This window comes from Poecilia formosa, unplaced genomic scaffold, assembly GCF_000485575.1.
Source record: "Poecilia formosa unplaced genomic scaffold, Poecilia_formosa-5.1.2 Scaffold93, whole genome shotgun sequence".
Lineage (NCBI taxonomy): Eukaryota > Metazoa > Chordata > Actinopteri > Cyprinodontiformes > Poeciliidae > Poecilia > Poecilia formosa.
This window is the reverse complement of record NW_006800032.1, coordinates 548,203-571,682: the sequence shown is the minus strand read 5'-3', so window position 1 is coordinate 571,682 and position 23,480 is coordinate 548,203. Positions and strand designations below refer to the sequence as shown.

The 23,480-nt window shown below is 42.6% G+C and overlaps 3 protein-coding genes across 3 annotated transcripts; 2 read left to right on the top strand and 1 right to left on the bottom strand.

Moving 5' to 3' along the window:
• Positions 1-138: 138 nt before the first annotated feature.
• On the bottom strand, positions 139-17,508 carry ftr82 (finTRIM family, member 82). The gene is made up of 8 exons (XM_007557954.2): positions 17,490-17,508; positions 5,152-5,770; positions 3,814-3,909; positions 3,493-3,726; positions 3,234-3,393; positions 3,097-3,153; positions 1,529-1,594; positions 139-1,434 (listed from the first exon to the last, which is right to left on the bottom strand). Exons 2-8 carry the CDS (start codon positions 5,740-5,742, stop codon positions 911-913), a joined length of 1,728 nt encoding a protein of 575 aa, XP_007558016.1. The 5' UTR covers positions 5,743-5,770; positions 17,490-17,508; the 3' UTR covers positions 139-910.
• Positions 11,770-15,697, top strand: ftr83 (finTRIM family, member 83). Its single transcript, XM_007557953.2, has 7 exons — positions 11,770-12,440; positions 12,800-12,895; positions 13,085-13,318; positions 13,403-13,562; positions 13,652-13,708; positions 14,017-14,085; positions 14,894-15,697. The coding sequence occupies exons 1-7, from the start codon at positions 11,865-11,867 to the stop codon at positions 15,412-15,414; spliced, it is 1,713 nt and encodes a 570-aa protein (XP_007558015.1). The 5' UTR covers positions 11,770-11,864; the 3' UTR covers positions 15,415-15,697.
• Positions 17,509-17,617: 109 nt separating the features above from the next.
• On the top strand, positions 17,618-22,913 carry ruvbl2 (RuvB-like AAA ATPase 2). The gene is made up of 14 exons (XM_007557952.2): positions 17,618-17,692; positions 18,964-19,018; positions 19,108-19,163; positions 19,794-19,935; positions 20,070-20,199; positions 20,282-20,348; positions 20,752-20,858; positions 20,965-21,058; positions 21,493-21,711; positions 21,788-21,906; positions 22,007-22,126; positions 22,214-22,343; positions 22,442-22,556; positions 22,820-22,913. The coding sequence occupies exons 2-14, from the start codon at positions 18,964-18,966 to the stop codon at positions 22,843-22,845; spliced, it is 1,380 nt and encodes a 459-aa protein (XP_007558014.1). The 5' UTR covers positions 17,618-17,692; the 3' UTR covers positions 22,846-22,913.
• The last annotated feature ends 567 nt before the right edge of the window (positions 22,914-23,480 follow it).

Below are 23,480 nucleotides of genomic sequence, written 5' to 3'. Positions count from 1 at the left end.
CAAACTTCTAAGCACATTTAAGTAAAAATACAAATTTTGACATTGCAAAATTCTAGAAGATACTCATTGTGCTTGAGTCCATTTAATTTTTAGCATTGTGTGTATAGTATTTGATATACAATCACCAATAACACATCATGTATTTAGTTCTTCATTTAGAACCATCAATGACTTTTATTCATTTTTTTTTTTACAAAAAGTTTTCATATTAATTATATAATTATGCTGGAAAACTTACAGAAAATTAAATAGGAGTTAGTTCAAGTGAAAATAAACTTTCAGGGCTCTGAATCAATGCAAACATTATCAAATAACAGGGAACAAAAAAATGAAATGACGATGAAGCACTCTTCTGAATGTACTAAAAGCATAAAACCAAAACAATTTTTACTATAGAACTCATGCGTTTGAAAAGAGTGAACATCAACATATAAAAAATAAAAATAAAAATCACACAATTATAAAATATGACAGGTCTCACATAGGTTTCGATTAAACAGCTGGAGCTGATTACGGTGTAAATTATGCGTAATAGATGTGAGGGAGAAGCTATTTGCGGATTGTGTGTAATAAATGTCACCTTCCTGGTTATGTTTACTTTACTAGCACATTGTAAAGTTATATAAGCTGCTCCACATGTTGATTTTGCATTTCAATATTGATTCAGTAAGCCGTGTTTAAAATGTGATTTAACAGCCCAGTGTCAAATCTAATACATTAAGCGATGGTGTTGAGTTAAAAACAAACAAACAAACAAAAAAACACATCCTCCTTTAAACATAACTAGTAGAACTCCATTAATGTGGTTTTGCTATAATTATACATTCCTGTAAAAAATACACACTTCGATGCTGTATGCTAGATAAAACACAACGTGGATTTGTTCAGAGGGACGCTCAGACTTCAGAGTTCACTTGACGTTGCAGATCTTCACAGACGTTCCGACTCCGAAGCCCGGATAGACGGGCTCCACAAACGTGGTCTGAAACCTGTGCAGGAGCGTCATGGAGCTGCTGCCTATGCTGTAAAACGCCAGCACCCCCGCCGTGTGGTCCAGGTATACCCCTATCCTTGGTGAGTGCGGCCCGTTGACGGCTTTGTCCACCCGGTTGTGCCAGGCGGAGTATCCCGTGTCGGAGCAGAGGAGGCTCCAGGACTTGTCGTTGTATCCCAGCAGGCACAGCGAGCCCTTGCCCTTCCGGCTGATGCTCCGGTAGGCCACGCCAATGGAGAACTCCCCGCTCCACTCGATTTCCCAGTAGAAGCGACCGCCGGACAGCGCCTCACGGCACAGCACCTGGGCGAAGCTGTCGAACCTCTCCGGGCTGTCGCTGTAGGGCTGCAGGTCTCTGGTGCGGATGACCTTCCTGCTGCCCTCGGAGATGTAGAGCTCTTTGTAGGCGGTGATGGGGTCCAGCTTCAGCTGGCAGAAGTCTGAATGAGGAGAGCCGACATTTTCAACAGATTCCTCATTGGAATCAGACTGGCAGCAAGATTCAGACACAAAAAAAATGTAAGAGGTTCTCACATTTGATAAAATCAGCTCTGGTCTTTGGCTCTGGAGGAGGAGTATTGTCCACCGTCATTTCTTTACCTGAGGACCAAAAAACACTGGTGAGTCACTCTGAGCGTCACACACCCACTCAAATGCCTCTGATGCTTTGCTGATGTGCTTTGATACCAATATAAACACAACAATGCACCTCCATTTTATGAGTGAAGTGCCTGTATCAACCCCTTAATCATTACTTGTTGAACCATTGTTTGCTCTCAGTACAACTGGAGGTCTTTTGGGGGTATGTCTACAAGTTTTGCATATAAAGTGAAAAATAGCTGAATCTCTGTCGGATCGGCTCTGTAAACATTTTTATGTTTGGTAACAGATTATAAATTAGTTTTAAACCTCAATTTTGACTGGGTTTTCTGAAACATATTTGATCCAGGGGTGCAACGATGAATTGACCCAGATTTCCTTAATTTTGGAAGCTCAGCAGTTGGCTGATATTCACATGACAAACATGTAATCTGTCACGGAAGACCTGAAAATCAGCCACTGTCCCCATTTGCTCTGACTAACTCAGTCAGAGCAAATGACTTTTAAATCTGCAGTATGTAACTCTTATAAACATATCTGTTTTTTTCTACATATTTGTTAAAACTGTTACTATGACATGACATTATAGTATGAGACAGATAGTCTGTAAAAAAAAAATTTTGTTCCTCTGCCTTCTTCCAGTGCTCTCTACAGAAATACACAGCTACGTTAGAAACAACCAATCAGAGTTTTAGTGCCGTAAACTATGCTTGTATACGCGCTGCTCACATCCTCCTTTTTTCTGCCATGCTACAGCTTTCTTCCGACAGCAGAGCTTGGTGAATTCTCAGGCTAGTCAGCATGGCCACCATTGACGGCAGATAAACAGTTTTCCTGAAATGGTAAGTTGCTGCTTCACCATTAGCACATGTAGCAGCACATACACGAGGTTGACTGACAGCGCTAAGACACTACACCTGACTCTGATTGGTTGTTTTTCAGGTTGTTTTTCACCAGGAGCGATTCATTTCTTTAGACTGCAATCGTAGCACTGGGAGGAGGTCGAGAAGTTAAGTTTTTTTTTTTTTTTTTTTTTACAGATCATCATATTATAGTTAGTAGTTTCCAGGATGACGCTGCCACCACCATGTTTCATAAGAGGGAACACTGTGTTGAGGCTATCTTAGCTCCGTCCGACCAGAGGACCTTCCTTTGCATACTGGCTGCCTCCTTGGCATGGATTGTGGCAAATTGCAAAGACAACTTCTTACAGCTTTCCTTCAACAAAGGCTTTCTTTTGTCGGAAGGCCTGATTTGTGCATGACTAACGGCTGCCATGGCGACAAATGCTCCAACATGAGCTGTGGATCTCTGCATTGCAAATGGAAACACATAAAATCCGAGTGGATTTGCGATGTGTGAAGTAGCTCAAAGGGAGTGGATATTTTTTTTCCAAAGTCTGTATGTTCATTTATGGAGCACCAGTTGTGCAGTTTACGTGCTACAGCTCACAGACATGATAACATCAAACTAAATAATAATTAACCTATGACAGTGCTCACCTCTGCTTCTTCTGTCCAATGTCCGGCTCTCCGTCGTGTAGACCGGGACCTCATTCACTGTAAAAACAGCAAACTGGGTCTAAAAACACAGCTGTTTTCGGGTCTTGGTGTAAATGTTTCAGTCACTGAGATCCGACCTGTTTTGGAAATCTTGAGCAGCTCCTCCCTGCCGAATTCCTCGAGGCGGTCCTTGATCTCCGCCACAGCCTTCCTGACGGCGGCAAAGGAGAAGTCGGGGTTGACGGTGACCTTAGGAATGAAGCCGTCATCGGTCGGCGTGCACAGGTAGTTAAAGTTCTGGTGGGAGGAGGAGGCAAGCGAGAACGTCTCAACCAATTCGCTCAGAGATCTCGGTGAAAATCTGGATTAAATAAATAAATAAAAAGTGGGTCGCACCTGCAGAAAATGGATGTGGTCTTCGGTGCTGTAGAGCTGCTTGAGGCCAGTCTCCTTCTTCTTGAGCTCGTCGATCTCCTGCTCCAGTCGCTCGATCAAAGCTTCGGCCTGGTTGAAAGCCGCCTTCTCGTTGATGCCGATCAGCTTGGTCACCTCCGACCTCATCCTCTCGATGGAGCGAATCATGTCCTCAAACATCTTCTGGCTCTCCACCATGGCCCTCTGGGCTGAGTTCTGCAAGGAAAAATAGTTTTCAGGTGAGATTTGGTCCAAACTGTAAAATTATTGTGCAAAAATAAAAGAAGAAGAAGTACACTCTACCTTAAGTGAATCCACAGCAGTCTTGAGTTCCTCCAGCTCCTTTACCCTTTCCTGGCATTTTTGCTTAATCTCAGCTTGGGAAACTCCCAACAGTTTCTGGAAAATAAAGGAGGATTACAAATTTATCCTCTATGCTACAGTTCTTTATAGGCACTCCCTCCCACTCTGATAACTGTGCACTATTATCCTCCTTTATTGCATCATGCAATGTTGCAGTAAAGAACTCAAAACAAGTGATATTAACTCAGATTGGGACAGATATCAGGAGTTCTTGCAGTGCGGTGGATAAAGGCTGGATCAGGACTGGCATTCTTTCTCATCAGAGAATATATCTGGGGAGGCCCTTTGGCAGGCCGGACAAAACCTCACTCAAAGAAGCTTCTTAACGCGGCCCGCTTTTATCTCAGAGGGAGGAGAGGGGAGAGAAAAAAAAAGGTCTGTGGAGGAATTCCGGTCATGTCAGGAATGCGAAACTACGACTAAGGAGACGTTTCAAGGTGCACGGTGGTAGAATAGGAGGTTTCTAATTCAGCTTTTACTCAAACCCGCCGGCCCCATTCTCTCCAAGATAAGCTTGAGGAATGTGGGGAATCTAGGAAGGGCGGGGGATAACATAAGAAGACGGGGGGGGTGTGGGAGGGTGAGAATCAGGTTGTAAATCTTTGCATGAGGGAAGCCAGGCAGCCTGTGGTTGTAGATGTTGCAATTACTTCACCATGGGCTAAATATATATATATTCCCTGCCTGCTATTAAACCTCTCCTACTGTGTATCTGTCACACAGTGGAACATCTTCCCACTGCAGTATCTGCTGACAACTCTTATCTGCCCCACATTGTTTTACAGGCCGTGTCATCCAGTGAGTCACTGCGCTTCTCAATGCCAAAGTGAGATTGAAGCGAGGTGTTGTCTGCCTTCACTCCCTGACATTCCAGTCCCGTCGCAGGCCCCACTCCCACAGGTGGGAACCGACTGCGCGAAAGGCAAGGCTGCGGTTTCTGTGTGTTTATCCCTGGTTTTTAGGAAGGTGTGTGAGTGAATGAGTGAGTGAGTGTGTATGTGGGGTTGTGGTGAGAAGTTTAAGACACACCCCCCCGCCCCCTGGGCTAATCAGAGAGCTGGGTTTGTTTTGGCGGCCCTGAATGCCGGCCAGGGAAGCTGATAGCATTGGTGAAATGGGTCAAAGTCCAAGCAGCAATCCCAGGAGGCCGGGGTGAAAACGGAAAACATAATACCCTGCTTACTTTCACTCGAGAGAACACACAAAGTTTGACTTCATCAATCACCATGGAGCCGAACGAGACCACATCGAGCTTTCTACCAAAGCAGAACGTCCTACCTGCTTCTCGCCCCTCTCTGCCTCGGCGGACACGATGTCGTGGCCTCTGTGTTCGCTGACGGTGCAGATGGCACAGATGCACATCTGGTCCGTCCGGCAGAAGAGCTCCAGGGACTTCTGGTGCTGCGGGCAGATCTTCCTGTCCAGGTTCCCCAGCTCGTCCACCAGCTTGTGCCTCTTGAACATGGCTGACTCGTAGTGCGGCCTCAGGTGCTTCTCGCAGTACGACGCCAGGCAATTCAGGCACGACTTGACTGCCTTGAGTTTCTTCCCTGTGCAGAAGTCGCAGGGCACGTCGTTGGTCCCCGCGTAGACATTCGCCTGCGACGCGCTCAGGTTGACGTTCAGGCCGCTCTTCTTGATCTTCTCGGCCACCATGGTGAGGGTGGCATTGGGTCGCAGCACGGGCCTCTGGGTGAACGTGATCTTGCACTGGGGACAGATGTAGATCCCGGTGTAGTCCGCTTCGTTCCAGTAGCCATCGATGCAGTCCATGCAGAAGCTGTGGCCGCAGGGGATGGCCACAGGGTCCCTGAGGAGACTCTGACACAGGGAGCAGCTGAAATAATCAGGAGACGTGTGGTCGGCCATAGTGACGGTGCTCCAAAGCCGGTCAGACCTGTAGAAAACAGACGGAGAGAGTGCCAGAAGTGGATAGAGCGTTCGCTGAGTGTGCGAGAGAGCCCGCCCTCAACGGTGTGGTACAGCCTGCCAGGGACAGGATCTACTTGTATTTCTAAATTCCAGAGGTTATTGATTGAAAGCAGGCGAGGCCCCTCCCCCCCTCTGCCGTGAGTACATGGAGCCCTGCCCAGCTCAGATAAGAAAGTTGAGCAAGATGCGAGCGAGAGGGGAAAAAAAAAACAAAACAAAGTGGAGATGAGAGCAATGGAAGGAGAATGAATGAAATGCGAAAAACAAAATCTGCCACATTTAGTCGGGGAGGGGAAGGAAAACGTTTCCTTTCTCCCAGCAGCTTCCTCTCTTCCCGAATTCCTCATGAGGCTCATCTGTGGCTGTGTTGCGCACACACGTCCCGGCAGCTGCATTTCCACCTATTGTTGTCACACAGAATCGCCATTGTCTTACACCGGTTATAGTTCGACAAACATTAAAGCAGCCTGAGGTACTGTAGAAATTTCAGGGAGGCTGGTGGCCGGGGGGGAACCACCCAATAAACAAACACAGACACTCTGAGCTCAAACGACCCAACAAGAATCTTTCAGAAAAATAATTGCTACTCTCGTTTTTTTTTTTTTTTAAACAGGTGTAGCAATTATTTTAAAAAAAAAGAAGAAAAGTCATGTAACTTGCTATGAAATTCAGAGATGGAATATTTACACTGCGACCGGTCTGACCTGTCTGGTCGCTCCGTGGAGCCAAGTATGACTGTAGAGGTGTGTGTATGTGTGTGTGTGTGTGTGTGTGTGTGTGTGTGTGTGTGNTTGCTATGAAATTCAGAGATGGAATATTTACACTGCGACCGGTCTGACCTGTCTGGTCGCTCCGTGGAGCCAAGTATGACTGTAGAGGTGTGTGTGTGTGTGTGTGTGTGTGTGTGTGTGTGTGTATGTGTATGTGTGTGTGTGTGTGTGTGTGGTATATGCTGGGCAGCAGAAAGAGAAACAGTTATGCTTGACGTGGACAATGGAAACATGCAGGTATGATTACACACACACAATTACACAACACAAACAGCATTCCTGTCACATCCAGGTGTGTTGCAATGGATGGTTTCTGTGTTACGCTGCCCGTTTCATTCAGGTTATGTCACATGTTCTGCAGTTAAAAAAAAAGTTCCTGTCACCCTGACTCACATTTTATTATTTAACACAAGATGGTGGTAAAAATCCACCTGGAGACCCTGATTTTGAGCGAGAGGTGTCTGATGACATTTCCTTAGTATTTCACAAAAAGTCTAATCTATTAGCCTTCCCCTCATGCTGATATGCTATTAAATGTTTACTCTCACACCATTAATGCACAACAGAAACAGATTCAATTAGTTTTTGTTTTTTTTAAAGGTATATCAAATTTTCTCACTGACTCGGAGCGATCCAAAACTCTAATATGGATTCAACCGAGTAAAAATCGCCTCCTCACCACTCAAATGTTGCTTTATGTCATCCACTTGGTAGTTTCACCTCTCCATATTTGGCCAGGTTTCTGATAAGCCAGTTTTCCTTCCTTCCTCACGAGGAAACCAAACAGTCTGTGCTCACAGATTGAACAGCCTGTCTGTGGAGGGAACTGCTTCAGGTCCATAGCGTGTTTAAAAGAAACGCGGCCTCTTCAAGAACATGCAGCTGAAACAAGATGATTATGAAAAATGCACAACACCTTTTTGACACTAGATGTGTCATGTTTTAGATTACAAAGAATTATTTCTATCGATTAAATGCCAGAATGATGAGATATATATTTTTAAGAGAATATTTAAAACATTTATTTAAATTCAGAAGTTTGCATTTTTTTCCCCTCCTTACTACGTGTCAGAAATGCCTTTGCATTGCATTACTTCTATCAAACAGTTTTGGTTTCTTTTCACAAGATCCTCACAATAGCTTGCAGGAATTTTTTTTGGCCCATTCCTTCTGACAGAACCGGTGGAACTGGGTGAGGTTTGTAGTCCACCTCGCTCACGGACACACCTTTTCAGCTCTTCCCACAAATTTTCTAAGGGTCTGTAAGGGCTGAGTATACTTGCACATAATTTCATGATCAGATGAACGCAGCACTTTCAGGGAATTTGTGCCAGACTTGTGGACGTCCACAACTCTTGTTTTAATATCTTTGTAGATTTATCTCTCAAGTATGCGTAATGTTTGAGCTGTTGCCTAAAAATACATTCAAAAGTGATCCTCTAACTCGTATTAGGACCTCGCCTGAATCCTTTTCAGTTTTTACACATGTATCGAAAACCAAAAAGGGTGCCATCTGTTTTCAGTTTTTCTTGCTCGTCCTCCGTAAATTGTATCCCTTTTCTTCCCCTTTGATCAAACACTGTTTGTCCTCCCCTGCACTCGCTCTGCTGCAGAAGACGTACGCCCAGGCCGCCACTGACCTTGGACTGAACTCAAGTTAAATGGAAACTTTCTGCTTCCTTCAACAAAAAAGCATGAGTATGCTACTTTTGTCAAAGAGCGACTACATCCTTTATCTTTATATTGTATATTTATTACGAGAATTGTATTATTTAGTAAATAGCAAAACAATGAGACAAGTTCGGAAGTTTAAACAGTTTGGAACTGCTTGGAACGGGGTTTTACGTCTTATTTTGGCTAATTCACAACATTTAAGTGAGTGAGGAAACTGGACCAAACCCAAAGCAGCACTTCCATATTCCCAAATTCAGGATTGACGTCTAATACGTAGAAGCAAAGACGTGGAGTAAGTGAAAAATACTTAGTGTTGGTCTTTCTGCATCTGAAATGGATTACGACATGATATATGGATTCTGATTTGGCCAGATATTCAGCGGCCAGAGTGAAAACTTCAAAGGAAGGCCACCTCCGAGCTTTTGTCCGAAAACAACTGAAGGGAAGCGTGTTCTGGGACACACCCATGTCAGCACAGAGAAGACCTTATGTAAGGAAGTCATTTGCTTCTTTTTATCTCAGAGAAACATTTTTCTTGTCTTAAAATATTTCTGTTTGATACGACTAAGACAAAATGTCCAAAAGATGAGATAAAATACTTGGCATGGCTAAGATATCTCTCATGAGGAAATCGCAGCGAGGCTTTTTTTTCTTTTTTCCTCCCTACTCTGTAAAAATTTATTATTATTATTTATTTATTTTTTTTTATGAGAACAAAGTCCACATTTTGGTTGAAAATTGCTGAGCGAAGGACAAACCGAAAACATATTAGGTGTGAATATTTGGATCAGGGAGTGTCTCGGTGAGAAAAAAAACAACATTTTGCTCAGAAACTCAGGGTCATCCAAACCAAATAACGCTGCAGAACAATAACATCCTCCACTCCTACTGGCACTCCCTGACTGAGTGCAGCTGATCCGTGTGAGATGTCAGAGCTGACTTGTGTTAATGTCATGCATTGAAAGTTAATTTGCAATCAGCGAATGTAGCTCAACTAATTTACACATGAAATGTATGCAATCCCAACAGACTACTAACTGCTGCCATGAAGCCTAAACTCAGACTAAACTGTGCTACCGCCTTACAAAGCTAATATTTATCAGGGGTTAGTTATGTAAAACATAATCAGGCCAAACAAATTAACATTTACAAATTACAGAATTGAATTTCACGAAAAAACAAATTAATGTTCACCATTAATCCCAATTATAGAGATGAATTCTCAGTGAAATAATCGGCTTCGTTTGGTTTTAGATGTCAGCTGCGGTTCCTGTTTGACACACAACAGACCCTATATAATGCTTGGCACTCTGCTCAGGCCCCGCTGGCCCAAACACAATGGAATCTTTTAAGCAAGCTTTCCTTGGCCTCCTGTTATCTGGGCTATCAAGTGTAGTTGCATTCCTTGCTCCATCTCAACGGCACTGAAACTCCATCTTGACTGGGAGGTGTGCTCACTCTGTGAGATGAATTATATACACAGGAGTTTTTAACATGCAAAAGCAGGGCTTTTTTTTATTTTTTGATTTACACTTATCTTGGATTTTAATTGCTTCAAGCAAAAATAAAGATCAAGCTTAAGAGGTGAATAGTAGAAACCAGGGGGCTTCCTGTCAAGGGAAATCAGTACTGAAAGAGTTGATGATTAACTGGCTTCAGACGGGGTGAAGGTCAGCATCACACTGACTGAAGAAGACAACAGTACCTTCTAAAGGTATTCATGTCAGCTATTTCTGAAATCTTGACTACATTTGATTTGGGTTTTATGTGACAGATGAACATAAAGTAGCGCATGTAGGGAGTGGAAGCAAAATCTTCCATAGGTTTTAAGCGTTTTTGTAAATCAAAATCGGACTAGCTTGGCTTGCCAGGAATCCTGTGTTATCTTCCATTCACTTCACAGATATGCACTGCTTTGTGGGAATCCATCACTCAAAGTCCCCCCAAAATACATAGATGATATGATGTCATGATAAAACATGACAAAATGGGCAGAAGTTCTGGCTTTCGTATTATACATGCTAATTGTGATTGTGCTAACGGTTACATGAAACCCAACATAACCATGCTCCAGTCCTAAAACAAACTGGGATTTTCTATTTGATGTCCTCAGTAGCAACGCAAACTGCAATTACTGTATTTTTCGGACTATAATCCTCTACTTTTTTCCCCACGCTTTGAACCATGCGGCTATAGCCCGGTGTGGTTTTTCTGTGGATTTTTCTTCAACCACCAGGGGGCACTTTAGCAGGAAATGAATCATTGGAAGTCAACATTGGAAATCAAAGAAGAACGCGCTCGTTTTCATTTAGAACAAGCACATGCTAACAGCAGGCACGACGGAAAAATTTCTTCAAACTCATACCCCCTCATCATGGAAACAACACGAAGAAGTTCATATGATGCAGTTTTTAAGTTGAAGGCCATCGATCTGGCAGTAGAGATCGATAGCTGCTGCACGAAAACTCGGCGTTTGAGACGGAGGGCTGCGTCCTTGTGGAAAACTGAGAGCGGCGGAGATACCAGCGGCTTATAGCCCAGTGCGGCTTATATATGTACGTTTCCAGTTTTTAAAACAACTTTATGGGTGCGGCTTATAGTGAGGTGCGCATTATAGTCCGGAAAATACAGTAACAATACCTTCAAACACTGGAGGAACACCTTCACTGAATTATGTTAATGTTTTACTGGGACGCAGATTGCCAGAAGTGCAAATGAACTGTTTATCACTAACTTTCATCCATATTGGTTTGGATTTCAAGACCAAGGTTGGAGATAAATCTCTCACTCGGGTTTCCAACACCAGGGGAACAGGTAATTTTCCAAATAAACGTACAAATCTAAATATTATTGTACTCTCAAATTTAAAGTGGTACTAAATTGGTTGAGAAACAATGAGCTAGTCATTGATATAGAGGTTATTTATTTAAATTAGCTGTCATTACAAGGAGCAACTAGTTCAGTGTAGTTTGTTTCTACTGTTGTCACTGAGTTGTAAAATCATCCATCAAAGAGCAGAAAATCGGCTCTCGTAAAGAGGTCATGTTGTTTGCACTCTGATTCCAGTAAATATCAGTGCATGACATGACAGCATTCATTCCAGGTACTAACCTACTGAAGTCCACTTCAGCGTAGACACACCTGTGGTTTTCTTAGCACTTTATCTCAGTTACGTATAAATGTTTGTTTTCATCCTTTTGCTGATATTTTTGTAACAAGGAAATTTGATTCAATTTAATCAAGTTCCAAATTTCTTACTCTGTCTGCATTTCTTACTTTGTTATCTCTTCACCTAAGGTGGTCTTATTTTTGTAATAATAAATCATTGAAAGACTCCATTTTTTGTGGTCCATCACTCAAGAACAGCATTTATATCTTTTGATCACACATTTCATTCATTCTCTCTGCACTGTGTAAGAGTTGGACACATTCACTTGTTCCTGTTTCTTACCCCGCCCATGTTTTACTGGTTTCGGCTTAACCAGTTTAGCCTCCCTCTGTTTACTCTATAAAACTTGTGCTTGCACTGCCTGTAGGATCACTTTGCCACTGTGCTGACACAAGTCGGCTTCTCTCTCCGTAGCATCTTCTCGGCATACGAAAGTTTCCTACGCCATGTCTTCCGATCAGGACAGCTGCTACCTCTGTAAGGAATATCTCAGGGATCCTGTGTCCATCCCGTGCGGACACATCTTCTGCTCCATCTGCCTAAAGACCTACTGGGACCATGCAGACCACACCGGCTCATATATCTGCCCTGAGTGCAGGGTGAGTTACAACAAGAGGCCCACTCCGAGGCGCATGGGAGGCTCCCGGCACTCCACCATCCAACGCAACTCTGAGGCCTTTCCACCACCCCCGCCGTCCCCGGATTACAACTACGCCGGACCCCAGGATGTCGGCTGCGACATCTGCATCGGCAAAAAGCACAAAGCCATCAAGACCTGCCTGATGTGCCTGGCCTCCTACTGCGAGAAGCACCTTAAGCCCCACTTTGAGTCAGCCACTTTCAAAAGGCACAAACTGGTTGACGAAATTGGCCACCTAGACAGGCAGATCTGCCCACAGCATCAGAAAGGCTTGGAGCTGTTCTGCCGCACCGATCAGATGTGTATCTGTGTACTGTGTACGGTGAAAGAGCATAAGGGTCATGACATGGTGTCAGCAGAGCAGGAAAGAGCTGAAGAGCAGGTATGTAGACTATAAGTACAACTAATAAACATGCCAGACTGGTTGGAGACTGACTTTTTCATATCTTGATAATCCAACAACATACTCTGCTTAAAGACAAAGCATTTAATAATGTAGACTTGTGCAAATTTGGACAATAGTTCACTGTGTAATGCAAGGTTGAGCAGAATATGAATCAGATTAAACAGACGGAAAAAACAGCAAGACTCCTATATTGAAACTATCTATTGGTCACAAAGACAGTTTCCAGAATCAGCTCAGAGCCGTATGCAACAGCAAGTCTAGCATTTGTGACTTAGCAGCTCATTTGTGGCACTGTGCTCATAATTATTTCCAATTTCTCTCGTTTAAATTTTTAGCAACGTCTGGGCGCCACTCAGGCTGAGATCCAGGAAAAGATTCATGACCGTCTCAAGCAGATGGAGGAGCTGAAACAAGCTGTGGACTCACTCAAGGTTCGTAACCCCTATCATCTATCAGACAGATAAGACCAGACTAACCACTAAACAATGACGGGAACATTGAATCAGCCACCCCTGACAGCATTCCATCTGAACATAGTGATGACAGCGTCTGACAGCTTACTGTGGGGAAAAAAAAAAAGATGATTTATATGACAAAACCCCTCCTGCCTCCCGCTGTAGAACTCGGCCCAGAGAGCGCTCCAGGAATGCGAGAAGATGTTTAGTGACATGATGCGCTCCATAGAGAGGATGCAGCAGGAGATGGCCAAGCTGATATCGTCAAACAAGAGAGCTGCACTCAACAATGCAGAGGGCCACATGGAGCGTTTGAATCACGAGATCGCCGACTTGAAGAACAGAGACACTCAGATCACCCAGCTGTCCCGCACTGAGGACCACATCCACTTCATCCAGGTAGAAAACAAGAACACCAAAGAAGTACTTAAACCACCCCTGACCCAAGTTGATGTCAAAAGTGATGCCGATTTTGGTTTGTAGAGTTACCACATGCTGATAGCCCAGACAGAGGCTGAGGAGTTGCCTTCAGTCTCCGTAAATCCCTACTTCACCTTCGGCTCTGTGACCAAGGCGGTCTCCGAGATGAAGCAGCACCTGAATGAATTCAGCAATGACGAGCTGGTGAAGGTCGCCACAACAGGTGAGACAGAGTCAAGTCCTCCAAGTTTCACTCAACAGTCCTGCCTAACTCAACCCTGAGCCTAACTTCTTATTCTTTTCATTTTGCAGTGAACAAAATGACCTTCTGTCAACTGGATGAGCCCAAAAAGAAACGGGCAATTAAAAGTGAGTCAACAAAATGTTCTACCCGACGTAGCGCGTTGATAAAAAATGTTCCGGATGACCCATTAACCAGACGATATACTACGAACCGAACTGACCCTATTAGAAAGTCAGACCTTCCTGGCAATTTTCTGTCCTGTTTGTTTGCACATCATTTTAATCAGAGGCCATTCTTGGGCCACTCAGTTGCAGCCTGGTTAAATGTTTAACCCTGCTGAGGACTGTCAAGCCATTGGTTCTCAACCACAGACAGAAATGACCTCGACTAAGTGAGATGTTTTCTGTTCCTTTTCTCACGTGTGCTTCAACAGGTGAAGAGGCTGTGATGTACAAGGCCGTACCCGTCCAGGAACCTCAGTACAGGGATGACTTCTTGAGATGTGAGTCTCTGTTTCTGCTGTGACACGCTTCGCTGCTTCCTCTCCTTCTGCTCAGCACAGTGCATGAGGCAAATCAGATGCTAATAGTGTCTCTCTGTCTGACCCTGTGGCTGACCACAAAATCTGATTATCAGAAACAACTGCAAGTCCAACAGAGGTGACAGAGACTGGGGCAGATTCCTTGCAAATATTTTTTTGCATGCTAGTGCTGTAGGAGGTGTGTGATTTTCACCTGAGTTTCAGTTTCAGAGCCCCTCCCTGTTCCACTTTGATTCTTTTGATCGAAGTTAGAAGCGTGGCATTCAGAAGCTTGGGTAAACCAGCTCTTTTAAGACTGACTTGGAGACTTGCAGGTCCTTGGTCTGTGATCTCTTAGATGGTCTTTGTTTAGCGAACCTCTGTTTGTGATCAATCTCACAAACGGTATCATTACTTCTGGCATTCCAGATCAAAGGCCGGACCGATCTAGGCGAGGCCACCGGGTGTCCCACCAACTGTGACCTGCAGAGGTGGAGGTACACAGCAGGCAGGTGACATCTTACCACTGGGATTTTTCTGTTTCTGTGTGTGTCCAGCCAGAGGGTCTCCTGCTTTTTTCCCCCTGCAAAGCATGCTCCACCTCTGTTAAACATCTAACAGAGGTGGAAATGCTAATTAGATTCTGCTAACCTCTGGGACATTACAGTTAGCGGTGCACTGGTGAGGGATTCCTCAAGCTTACTTTGGTTTGCTCATTTATATTTAACCCCAAGCAATTTAAGTTAAACGATTTCACTTACTAAGTGAATGTTTGTTTTTAATCACTTAGATGCTTGCGAGCTCACTCTGGACCCAAACACAGCCTACAGACAGCTCTACTTGTCTCGAGGGAATAAAAAGGCCGCTCTCAAGAGAGACCCCCAAGATTATGGAGACAACCCCTCCAGGTTCGACTCCTTGCCCCAGGTCCTCTGTAAGGAGAACCTCGCCGGAGGCGCCTATTACTGGGAGGTAGACTGGAGCGGTGAGGGCGTCGCCCTCGGAGTCACCTACAAAGGCATCAAGAGGGCAGGCTACGGAGACAGCTGCCGCATCGGCTACAACCGCAAGTCATGGAGCCTGTTCTGCTCCGACTCCAGCTACTCGGCCCGCCACAACAAGGACCAGACGGAGATCAACGCGCCTTACTCCTCCCGCATCGGGGTCTTCCTGGATTACGACGGGGGCACGCTCTCGTTCTACACCGTCAGGGAGACCATGTCCCTCCTCCACCGCTTCAAGACCTCCTTCAGCGAGCCTGTCTATCCAGGGTTTTGGGTTTGGTACGATTCTGCAGTCACCCTTGTTTAGCTGTGATTTAATAAAATCCATCCAAGAATCACTGAATAATCATCTGTTGTTACTTTTTATACACATGTGTTTTACAAATATATATTTCCTTTTTTTTTACATTGAGAAATGTGTGTTGGTCAAAGGGAAGCTGTTATGATGGATGTGATTTTTATTTTTTTTACTTAACAAATGTTAGAGGGAAAGCACTTATAGAGTAACTCCAAAAATATACAGTCCTTGACTGATGTATGTTATAATTTCATATTAAACTTATTTTTATCAATAAACATTTAACACAAAAGGTGTGATGTCATTGTCTCAATTTTAAACTCTGTCACTTTGTTAGGATAACTACTGCCAAAGCTGTAGGTCCTCAGTTTCTAAAGGCTGCTTTCTTCAAACCATATACAACATGTCTTAACATTAAATATTTATTTGCAACCATAATTCCAAACAAAAGCTTTATCATCTACTTTATTGTTAAGAAGGTTAACGATAAGACAAACACTTTTGTAGACTCACTGAATGTGTATAACAAGTTTCTGTGTGGATGGCGATGTTGGTTTTGTTTCCCGTTAAGAGGTTTGTTGAGAACTGTACAGAAACAGGTGATGAGTAACAGAAAGGCTCTAAGAAGTGCATGACTTACACGTATTTTTCTCCTACTTTTTAAGATAGTGATTGTGAAATCTCTAGTTAAATTAGTATTTCACAGCTATTTTTTCATGCAAAGTCCTGCATCCTCTTGGCATCATGCTAAAAACAAGTAATTGTGGAATTCTGCAACCTGAGCCTTAAGGGGCTGACTTTGAAAACACATCATAGGAAGGATATGAAAACTTTGCTCTAGATTTTAGTCAGGATATGAAGTTTGCTTTAATATTGCATTCTCAATTTATCTGCTTTCTTAAATTAAGGTTTTCCACATTTTTGTGAGGGATGAAATGTTGGGTTAAATGTTACACAACAGAGATATGTACAGATAAAAAACAGTGAGGACTTCTGAACCGTAGCTGACATATTTCGTAAGGTTTGTAGTTTAATTTTAAGGTCTGTTTAATTTTTGAAGTGAAGGACTGAACAGCAATCTATGACATACTTGGAGCATTAGATATTATTTAATAGCCTACTCCCACTTCAAATTCTCCCACAATCGTATCCCTGACCAGTGTGCTGTGCTTGGAGGCATATAGGTGGATTCTGTTTTAAGAGACTTCTGGAAGCAATCGGCAGCACACAATGCCACATTTTTCAGATTTTTTGTGGCAAAAAAATTTGCAAAACAACATTTTTTTTCTTTTCACTACAAAAGTTGTGTTAATAACTCCCCCAAAAACTTTAAGTTTGTGGATGATGTACTATCTTTGAGAGGCAGGTTCCTTTCATATGCATTTAAACCTTGAGTCTTGCAACCTCTGGTGGAGACGTGTACAGCACTGCATGCAGAGTTTTATTTTTCCATCAGACTGTTGGGATCCATTCAAGATTCTCTGGACAAAAGTAAAGCACTGCAAATGTGCCTTTAGAAACATGCAGACCTTCAGTGGGATTAGCAGCGACAGTCTTCCTTCCTTCCTGTGCCATGCAATCACCCCACCCGCCTGGTCTCCACACAGAAATATTTGTTTTCTAATATCCATGGCTGTGTGGTAGAGGGGAACGTGTAATCTCCATTACATAATCAGATTAAAAACAAATAACTTTAACCACTCCGGATAATAACATAGAAAATGTGGAATTATATTGTAGCTACATTGTACGGCGAAACAAAACTAAAATCTAGTTAGATTTATAAGGAAAAGCAACATTAACTGTTTGATATGGGTTTGACACTTCTATGTGTGTGGCGTTATACAAAGAATTGTCAAACAAATAAAAAATAAATTAACGCAACCAGCATCGAGCGGTAGGAAACTGATGCTTAAAAGCTTAATACATTATTAGCGGTAGAGTTTTTTTTTTGTTTTTTTTTAATAAGTCTCGAGGTGAAGAGAAATATTTCAAATATGGAATTCCTGTTACAATGGTCCGAGTCCAATTCATATTTCACGGAGTTATTCATACATATAATTAAAAATTTGTAGAGCGCCTACCTTAAAAAGAAGTTTTTGGGAGAATAAGTGCGTTGTTCTCAGTTTCCCTTCTAGTATTTCTCACCACGTCCGTCTGTAGAGAGGGCAACGCTGTAAAACGTATAGGAACTGAAAATGAAAACTTGTTTCCCTCCGGACACATTAAGGCGGTGCATCTTCCGAAAAAGCGCCGCTGCATTCGCACGTTTAGTGTGGTTGTGGAGGTGAGTCTACACGTTTTACTGTAAACCGGTAGAATAGTTTGTCTTATTATTTTTACTTTTTTATACACGAATATAGTTGCATGTGTACAAAAAGTGAAAGATTTGTTACGAGGGCCTGTGAGAGGTCCTTATTTTACTACGTTGTGGCATTTTACTTTTATAGAAAGCTATGAATGGAGTAAGCTAATTCGCTAGCATAACATTAGCTACCGTTAGCATCGGGTGTATTTATTCCAGTCCCAAATACTCATCTGAAGAGTGAACGCAGCTCTTTAGCACGTCTTTAGAGTTGAACCAATTATATTCCTCCGCCAACTTTCAATTGTTTATCTCTCAAAACTAAAACGATCAAATAAAAATGTTTCATGTTTGTTACGGGTTGAGACTCTTGCAGCATGAGTTACAACTGTCTCTATGACAACCAACGGACCACAACAAACCTTTCTAACGCATTCTTGAATTTTTGACAGCGTACTCTGTTTTTTATTGATAATTTAGTATTTGTATTGTGACGTGTTGTGATTTTAATTGTCATTGCGGCTTCCTGGTGAGTAAGAATGCTTGCAAGTTGAATAGCAATCTTTGTCTCTTCTATTCCATTAGACTTTGAAACATAACAAACCTCACCATAAAGCCAGAACTACAGTTAATTTCAAATTCAAAAATACTTTATTCATCTCAAAGAGCAATTCAGTGTTGCAACTGGTATCATCCAAGTAACTTTAAAGAGTTGTGGGTGGTGAAGGAAGGATCTCCTGTAGCAGTCAGTCTTGCAGTGAATCTGAAGAAGCCTCTGACTGAAGACTCTTGCTGTGGGACAGTCTGGAGATCTAAATCCAATGGATAATCTGTGACAAAACTTGAAAATTGATGTTCACCGACACTCCATCCAAACTGGCATAACTCGAGCTATTCTGTGAAGAAACAGTTGACGAAAAAAGTCTGTTTTGCTAACACAGTATTAGCTGCTATTAGAATTATATGTGCTTATTCCTGCCCAGATATTGGTAACAATCTTTTTTTTAAAGTAACTGTAATTTATTAAATCCTTTATAACTAATTACTGTAAGCTGTGATTATAATTCTCTCTCTGGCTGGTAAAGATTACTCTCTGTAAGATAAACGGTATATAAAATATCAACCATCCCCTCTAAATGGGTTCATATTTTTTTAAATTTAGAACAACGTGATTATCACTCTACAGGTCTAAATGTGATTATTTTTAAACTTTGCTGTATTTAATCTCTTTCCCGATTTTTCCGCTGTTGTAGATGGCGGCTACAAAGGTTCCAGAGGTTCGTGACATCACACGGATTGAGCGAATCGGTAGGAATCCAGATTTACTTTGCGCTCTTAATCTAATCTACCCTTCCATGTGTAGCTGACGTCTTCTCTCTCATCACCATGTGTTCTAGGGGCTCATTCTCACATCCGCGGCCTGGGACTGGATGATGCTTTGGAGCCTAGACAGGTAGGATAGAGCCTTGAGTTTTGGATTGGTTGGACTTTCTCTTTAAACTCTGAAGGGAGGAGCTGTTTTTTTTTCTTCTTCTTCTTTCTTTTTACGAGATGATTTTTACCAAAACCATTTTCATATACAGCCTATGTGTTGCTTTTCATAGGCTCTGATTGGTTAAGATTGTTTTCTGCCGTTCAGGAAGCTGCTCCTAATCAAATTCTCGACTTTAAGCCGTTTTGATCGTTTTGTTTTTTTGTAGTAAAGTTAGGTGAATTTTTTTGCCTGTGGTCCCTTAGGTATTGTATTTGTTCATATAACATATAATCACTAATTACTTTAAGGGTACCTGTTGATCATTAAAATGTCTTTAAAGGCATTGAGTTCATGGATCTAAAAATATATAAAAGCGTTATTTGGTATTAAAATGTCTTAAATCTGTCTTTTAAAATTAGTTTCAAAATTTGAAACATTAACATTGGAACAAAAATGAATAAATCCCGAAATTGTCGCTAACCTTAGTGTTTTTTTGTGTGTGTGTGTTTTAATGTGAAGTTGGTTTTAAAATTTTCTTCAAGTGATATTAAAATGTATTAAAATGTGCTGAGTTTGTGCTGAAGGTGACCCGCTACTGTCCACCTGCAGGTGTCTCAGGGGCTGGTCGGCCAGCTGGCCGCCCGTCGTGCAGCAGGGGTCATCCTGGAGATGATTAAAGACGGCCACATTGCTGGCAGGGCGGTACTGATCGCCGGCCAACCTGGCACAGGAAAAACTGCCATCGCTATGGGTAAGAAGTCCACTGGCGGCTTTCCAGCATGCAGCACCTTCCTTTAGAGAAAGTGGTATTTTCCACTTGCATTGACGTAATTTGCTCAGGTTGCATTTTCGTTCCATATCGACTGTATTTGTCCTGCTTTGTAGGAATAGCACAGTCGCTGGGATCCGACACGCCCTTCACAGCTCTGGCCGGGAGTGAGATCTTCTCCCTGGAAATGAGCAAGACGGAGGCACTAAGCCAAGCTTTTAGAAAGGCAATCGGAGTGAGAATCAAGTGAGGGAATCGCTACAGTAACAGATCTGTGAGCAGTATTGTTTCTGAATGAAATGAGTTAAGCACAGTTGTTTATCGCCAGGGAGGAGACGGAGATCATTGAGGGAGAGGTGGTGGAGATCCAGATTGATAGACCTGCCACTGGAACGGTGAGCTGCTTTTTCATTATTTTCTAAATTCACACACTGTATTTTATTATGGAATTAGTTAATATTGGCGAGAAGGAAAGAATATTCAGTTGTTTCTGAAGTATTTGCAGTTCCAGTACCTTGCTGCTACCTGGTTTTTCAGGGCTCCCCTCTGCCTGTCAAAGACAGAATAGACTGGTTAGCAGTGAAATAATATGATTAAAACTGAAAAAAACAGAATTCAAAAAAATAAAAATGGAAAAAGTAGAATTTTATTAAAGACAAAACCTAAATTTGAAAAATAATACAATGTATTTCATAGTGCCCTATGTATTTGAGATAGGGCACTATCTCATGATGTGCATGATGTGTTTAAGGATGATTAAAAACCAAAAATGACTGAAGGTTGACATGTTTTGATCAGGGTGCAAAAGTGGGCAAGCTGACGCTAAAGACTACTGAAATGGAGACTATATATGATTTGGGTAACAAGATGATTGACAGTCTAAGCAAAGAGAAAGTACAAGCTGGGTAAGTTTCTATTTTGTGTTTTTTGTTGTCCAGGATTCTAATATAACACACACTCAGCTAAAACACACAAATGTTCTGTGTTTCTGTTCCCCTCCTCTCTTCCTAGAGATGTCATCACCATTGACAAAGCCACTGGCAAGATCACCAAGTTGGGACGCTCTTTCACTAGAGCCAGAGACTACGATGCTATGGGAGCTCAGGTATGCTCCACTGAAGTCTCTGTAAGGCAAGAGTTTGGTGCATGCAAACATTTTCATTGCATTGTATGACTGGAGGAGATTGGCACTTAGCTGTTTAGATAACCTTGATAGCAAGCTTTTTTCTTTTTTTTTTCTGCGTCTCTCTTGGGTAAGTCAGTGCAAATCTATCGCCAGTCGTTGGGACAACGTTCATTTTTGCCACTGACTCACTTCTCTTGCCAAGCCACGCAAGTTGGCTGGATCCTCCACCTTTGCCCTACATTTATAGCTTATTTGGTTTTAAATTTCATTCAAGCTGGCATTAAAAAAAAAGTCTTAAAATCTTAAATTTGGCCTTGTGTGCTGATACCCTGATACAGGTGGTAAAGACACCTCCGAAATTATTAGTTCCACAAATGTTGGGATATAAAAGTCAGTTTTCTTTGTTTTCGCAGACAAAGTTTGTCCAGTGTCCCGAGGGAGAGCTGCAGAAGAGGAAGGAGGTGGTGCACACAGTGTCTCTCCACGAGATCGACGTCATCAACAGCCGCACGCAAGGCTTCCTGGCTCTCTTCTCCGGAGACACGGGAGAGATCAAGTCCGAGGTCCGCGAGCAGATTAACGCCAAAGTGTGTGAGTGGAGGGAAGAGGGAAAGGCGGAGATTATTCCCGGGGTAAGTGTGTCCCTTGAATGTTCTTCCTCTGCTTGCGCTTAACACGGTTAAGCTAAACGTCCCCCCGTCTGTTCAGGTGTTGTTTATCGACGAGGTCCACATGCTGGACATGGAGTGCTTCTCTTTCCTGAACCGCGCACTGGAGAGCGACCTGTCCCCAGTTCTCATCATGGCGACCAACAGAGGCATCACTAGGTACTGTTGACACAAACCCAAGGGAAAAAAAAGAAAAGAAAAAAAAACGCGTAGAGTTTACGAAAAAGTGAACCTACACTGACTTTTAACCTTCACGCAGAATCCGTGGAACAAACTACCAGAGTCCTCATGGCATCCCCATCGACCTCCTGGACCGGCTGCTCATCATCGCCACCTCGCCTTACACAGAAAAAGAGACGAGGCAGATCCTAAAGATCCGGTGAGGGTTCTTCACCCGGCCATCCGCTTGCAGAGATCGTTTCGATGAGAATCCGACGTGGAACCCGAGTGTTTTTCCTGTTTTCAGGTGCGAAGAAGAGGACGTGGAGCTGAGCGAGGAGGCCCACACGGTCCTCACTCGGATCGGCATGGAGACGTCTCTGCGCTACGCCATCCAGCTGATCAGCACGGCCGGGCTGGTGTGTCGCAAACGCAAGGTAGGCTCGGCGGAAGCAAGAGGAAATGATCCTCATCGGTTTGCGTTGCTAAATCACACGTGAGCTCTTTGGTCATGGCCGCCTCTTGTTTTCCTCAGGGGACGGAGGTCCAGGTGGAGGACATCAAGAGGGTTTACTCGCTCTTCCTGGATGAGGCCAGGTCCTCCCAGTACATGAAGGAGTACCAGGATTCCTTCCTCTTCAATGAAACGCGTGAGTTTGTTTGTGCGGAAGCTCCATCGGTACACCACACCTTCAGATTAAAGCATCGATATAAGGCATTTTCACACTATAAGATAACGGTGGATTAGCCGTTACCTTCTTGAAGAAATTTCACTCTTCTTTATTATGGGTCAAAAGAACTCTGATGAAGCGATTCCAGCAGGGTTCAGCTCATTCACTCTGCTAATAATGTCTTGTTGCAAGTTCAACTTCTGACAGGTGAATTTGTGATGTTCTTTTTTTCCTCATTTCAGAAACGGGTGCCATGGATACGTCATAATGGAGACTACCCCGAAGTGTTTTCTCATTATTTACAGTTAGTCTGGTTGAATTACATTGTTTTTCTACTACAAAAACAGGAAATGAATCTGTGAATTTTCCTCAATTTTGCTTAAATGTTGCAGCTGTCGGAGGTGGAATTCATGTGAAAATTTGGCTCAAAAATTTGGCCTTATTTTGAATGACGTGCATAATTAATGCTTAATGCCTTGTTCCTCTGATATTCATTCATTTTGTGTTTGTTCTGTGAATCCTGTCTGGATTTTTTTTTTTGACAAAAAATTAAAACAAGTTTTATAATCAATGTTTCTCATTTCTGTCTTAAAACCTAGAAAGCAGAGATTGCATTATTATATCAAATATATATTTTGGGTTTGCAAATAAACAATTGTGGGATATTGAAATCCTCTTCAAGAAAAACTATCAATGCTTTGAATTTTAGAAGTTAAACAGTACTTAAAAGTAGCATATTGTGTGATAACACTGTTTTTTGTGTCTGGAAAAAAAGGGGAATAACAGATTTATATACTATGGAACAAATACACCTTACCTTGTTTACATTGCTGTAAACAAGAGGCGGCCATCTAACTGAAAGTATTAACTAATATTTGAGAAATTATATGTCTTTTTCGGTCG

Bases quoted from the DNA above. Each gene is read 5' to 3' on its own strand.
- ftr82 (XM_007557954.2), bottom strand. From the start codon at position 5,742: ATGGCCGACCACACGTCTCCTGATTATTTCAGCTGCTCCCTGTGTCAG. The intron at 3,154-3,233 runs GTCGGATCTCAG...CTGTTTTTACAG, and splicing joins GCTCAAGATTTCCAAAACAG to TGAATGAGGTCCCGGTCTAC. The intron at 1,595-3,096 runs GTGAGCACTGTC...TTTGGTCCTCAG, and splicing joins ATTGGACAGAAGAAGCAGAG to GTAAAGAAATGACGGTGGAC.
- ftr83 (XM_007557953.2), top strand. From the start codon at position 11,865: ATGTCTTCCGATCAGGACAGCTGCTACCTCTGTAAGGAATATCTCAGG. The intron at 12,896-13,084 runs GTTCGTAACCCC...CTCCCGCTGTAG, and splicing joins AAGCTGTGGACTCACTCAAG to AACTCGGCCCAGAGAGCGCT. The intron at 14,086-14,893 runs GTGAGTCTCTGT...TTAATCACTTAG, and splicing joins CAGGGATGACTTCTTGAGAT to ATGCTTGCGAGCTCACTCTG.
- ruvbl2 (XM_007557952.2), top strand. From the start codon at position 18,964: ATGGCGGCTACAAAGGTTCCAGAGGTTCGTGACATCACACGGATTGAG. The intron at 21,907-22,006 runs GTACTGTTGACA...ACCTTCACGCAG, and splicing joins ACCAACAGAGGCATCACTAG to AATCCGTGGAACAAACTACC. The intron at 22,344-22,441 runs GTAGGCTCGGCG...TGTTTTCCTCAG, and splicing joins TGGTGTGTCGCAAACGCAAG to GGGACGGAGGTCCAGGTGGA.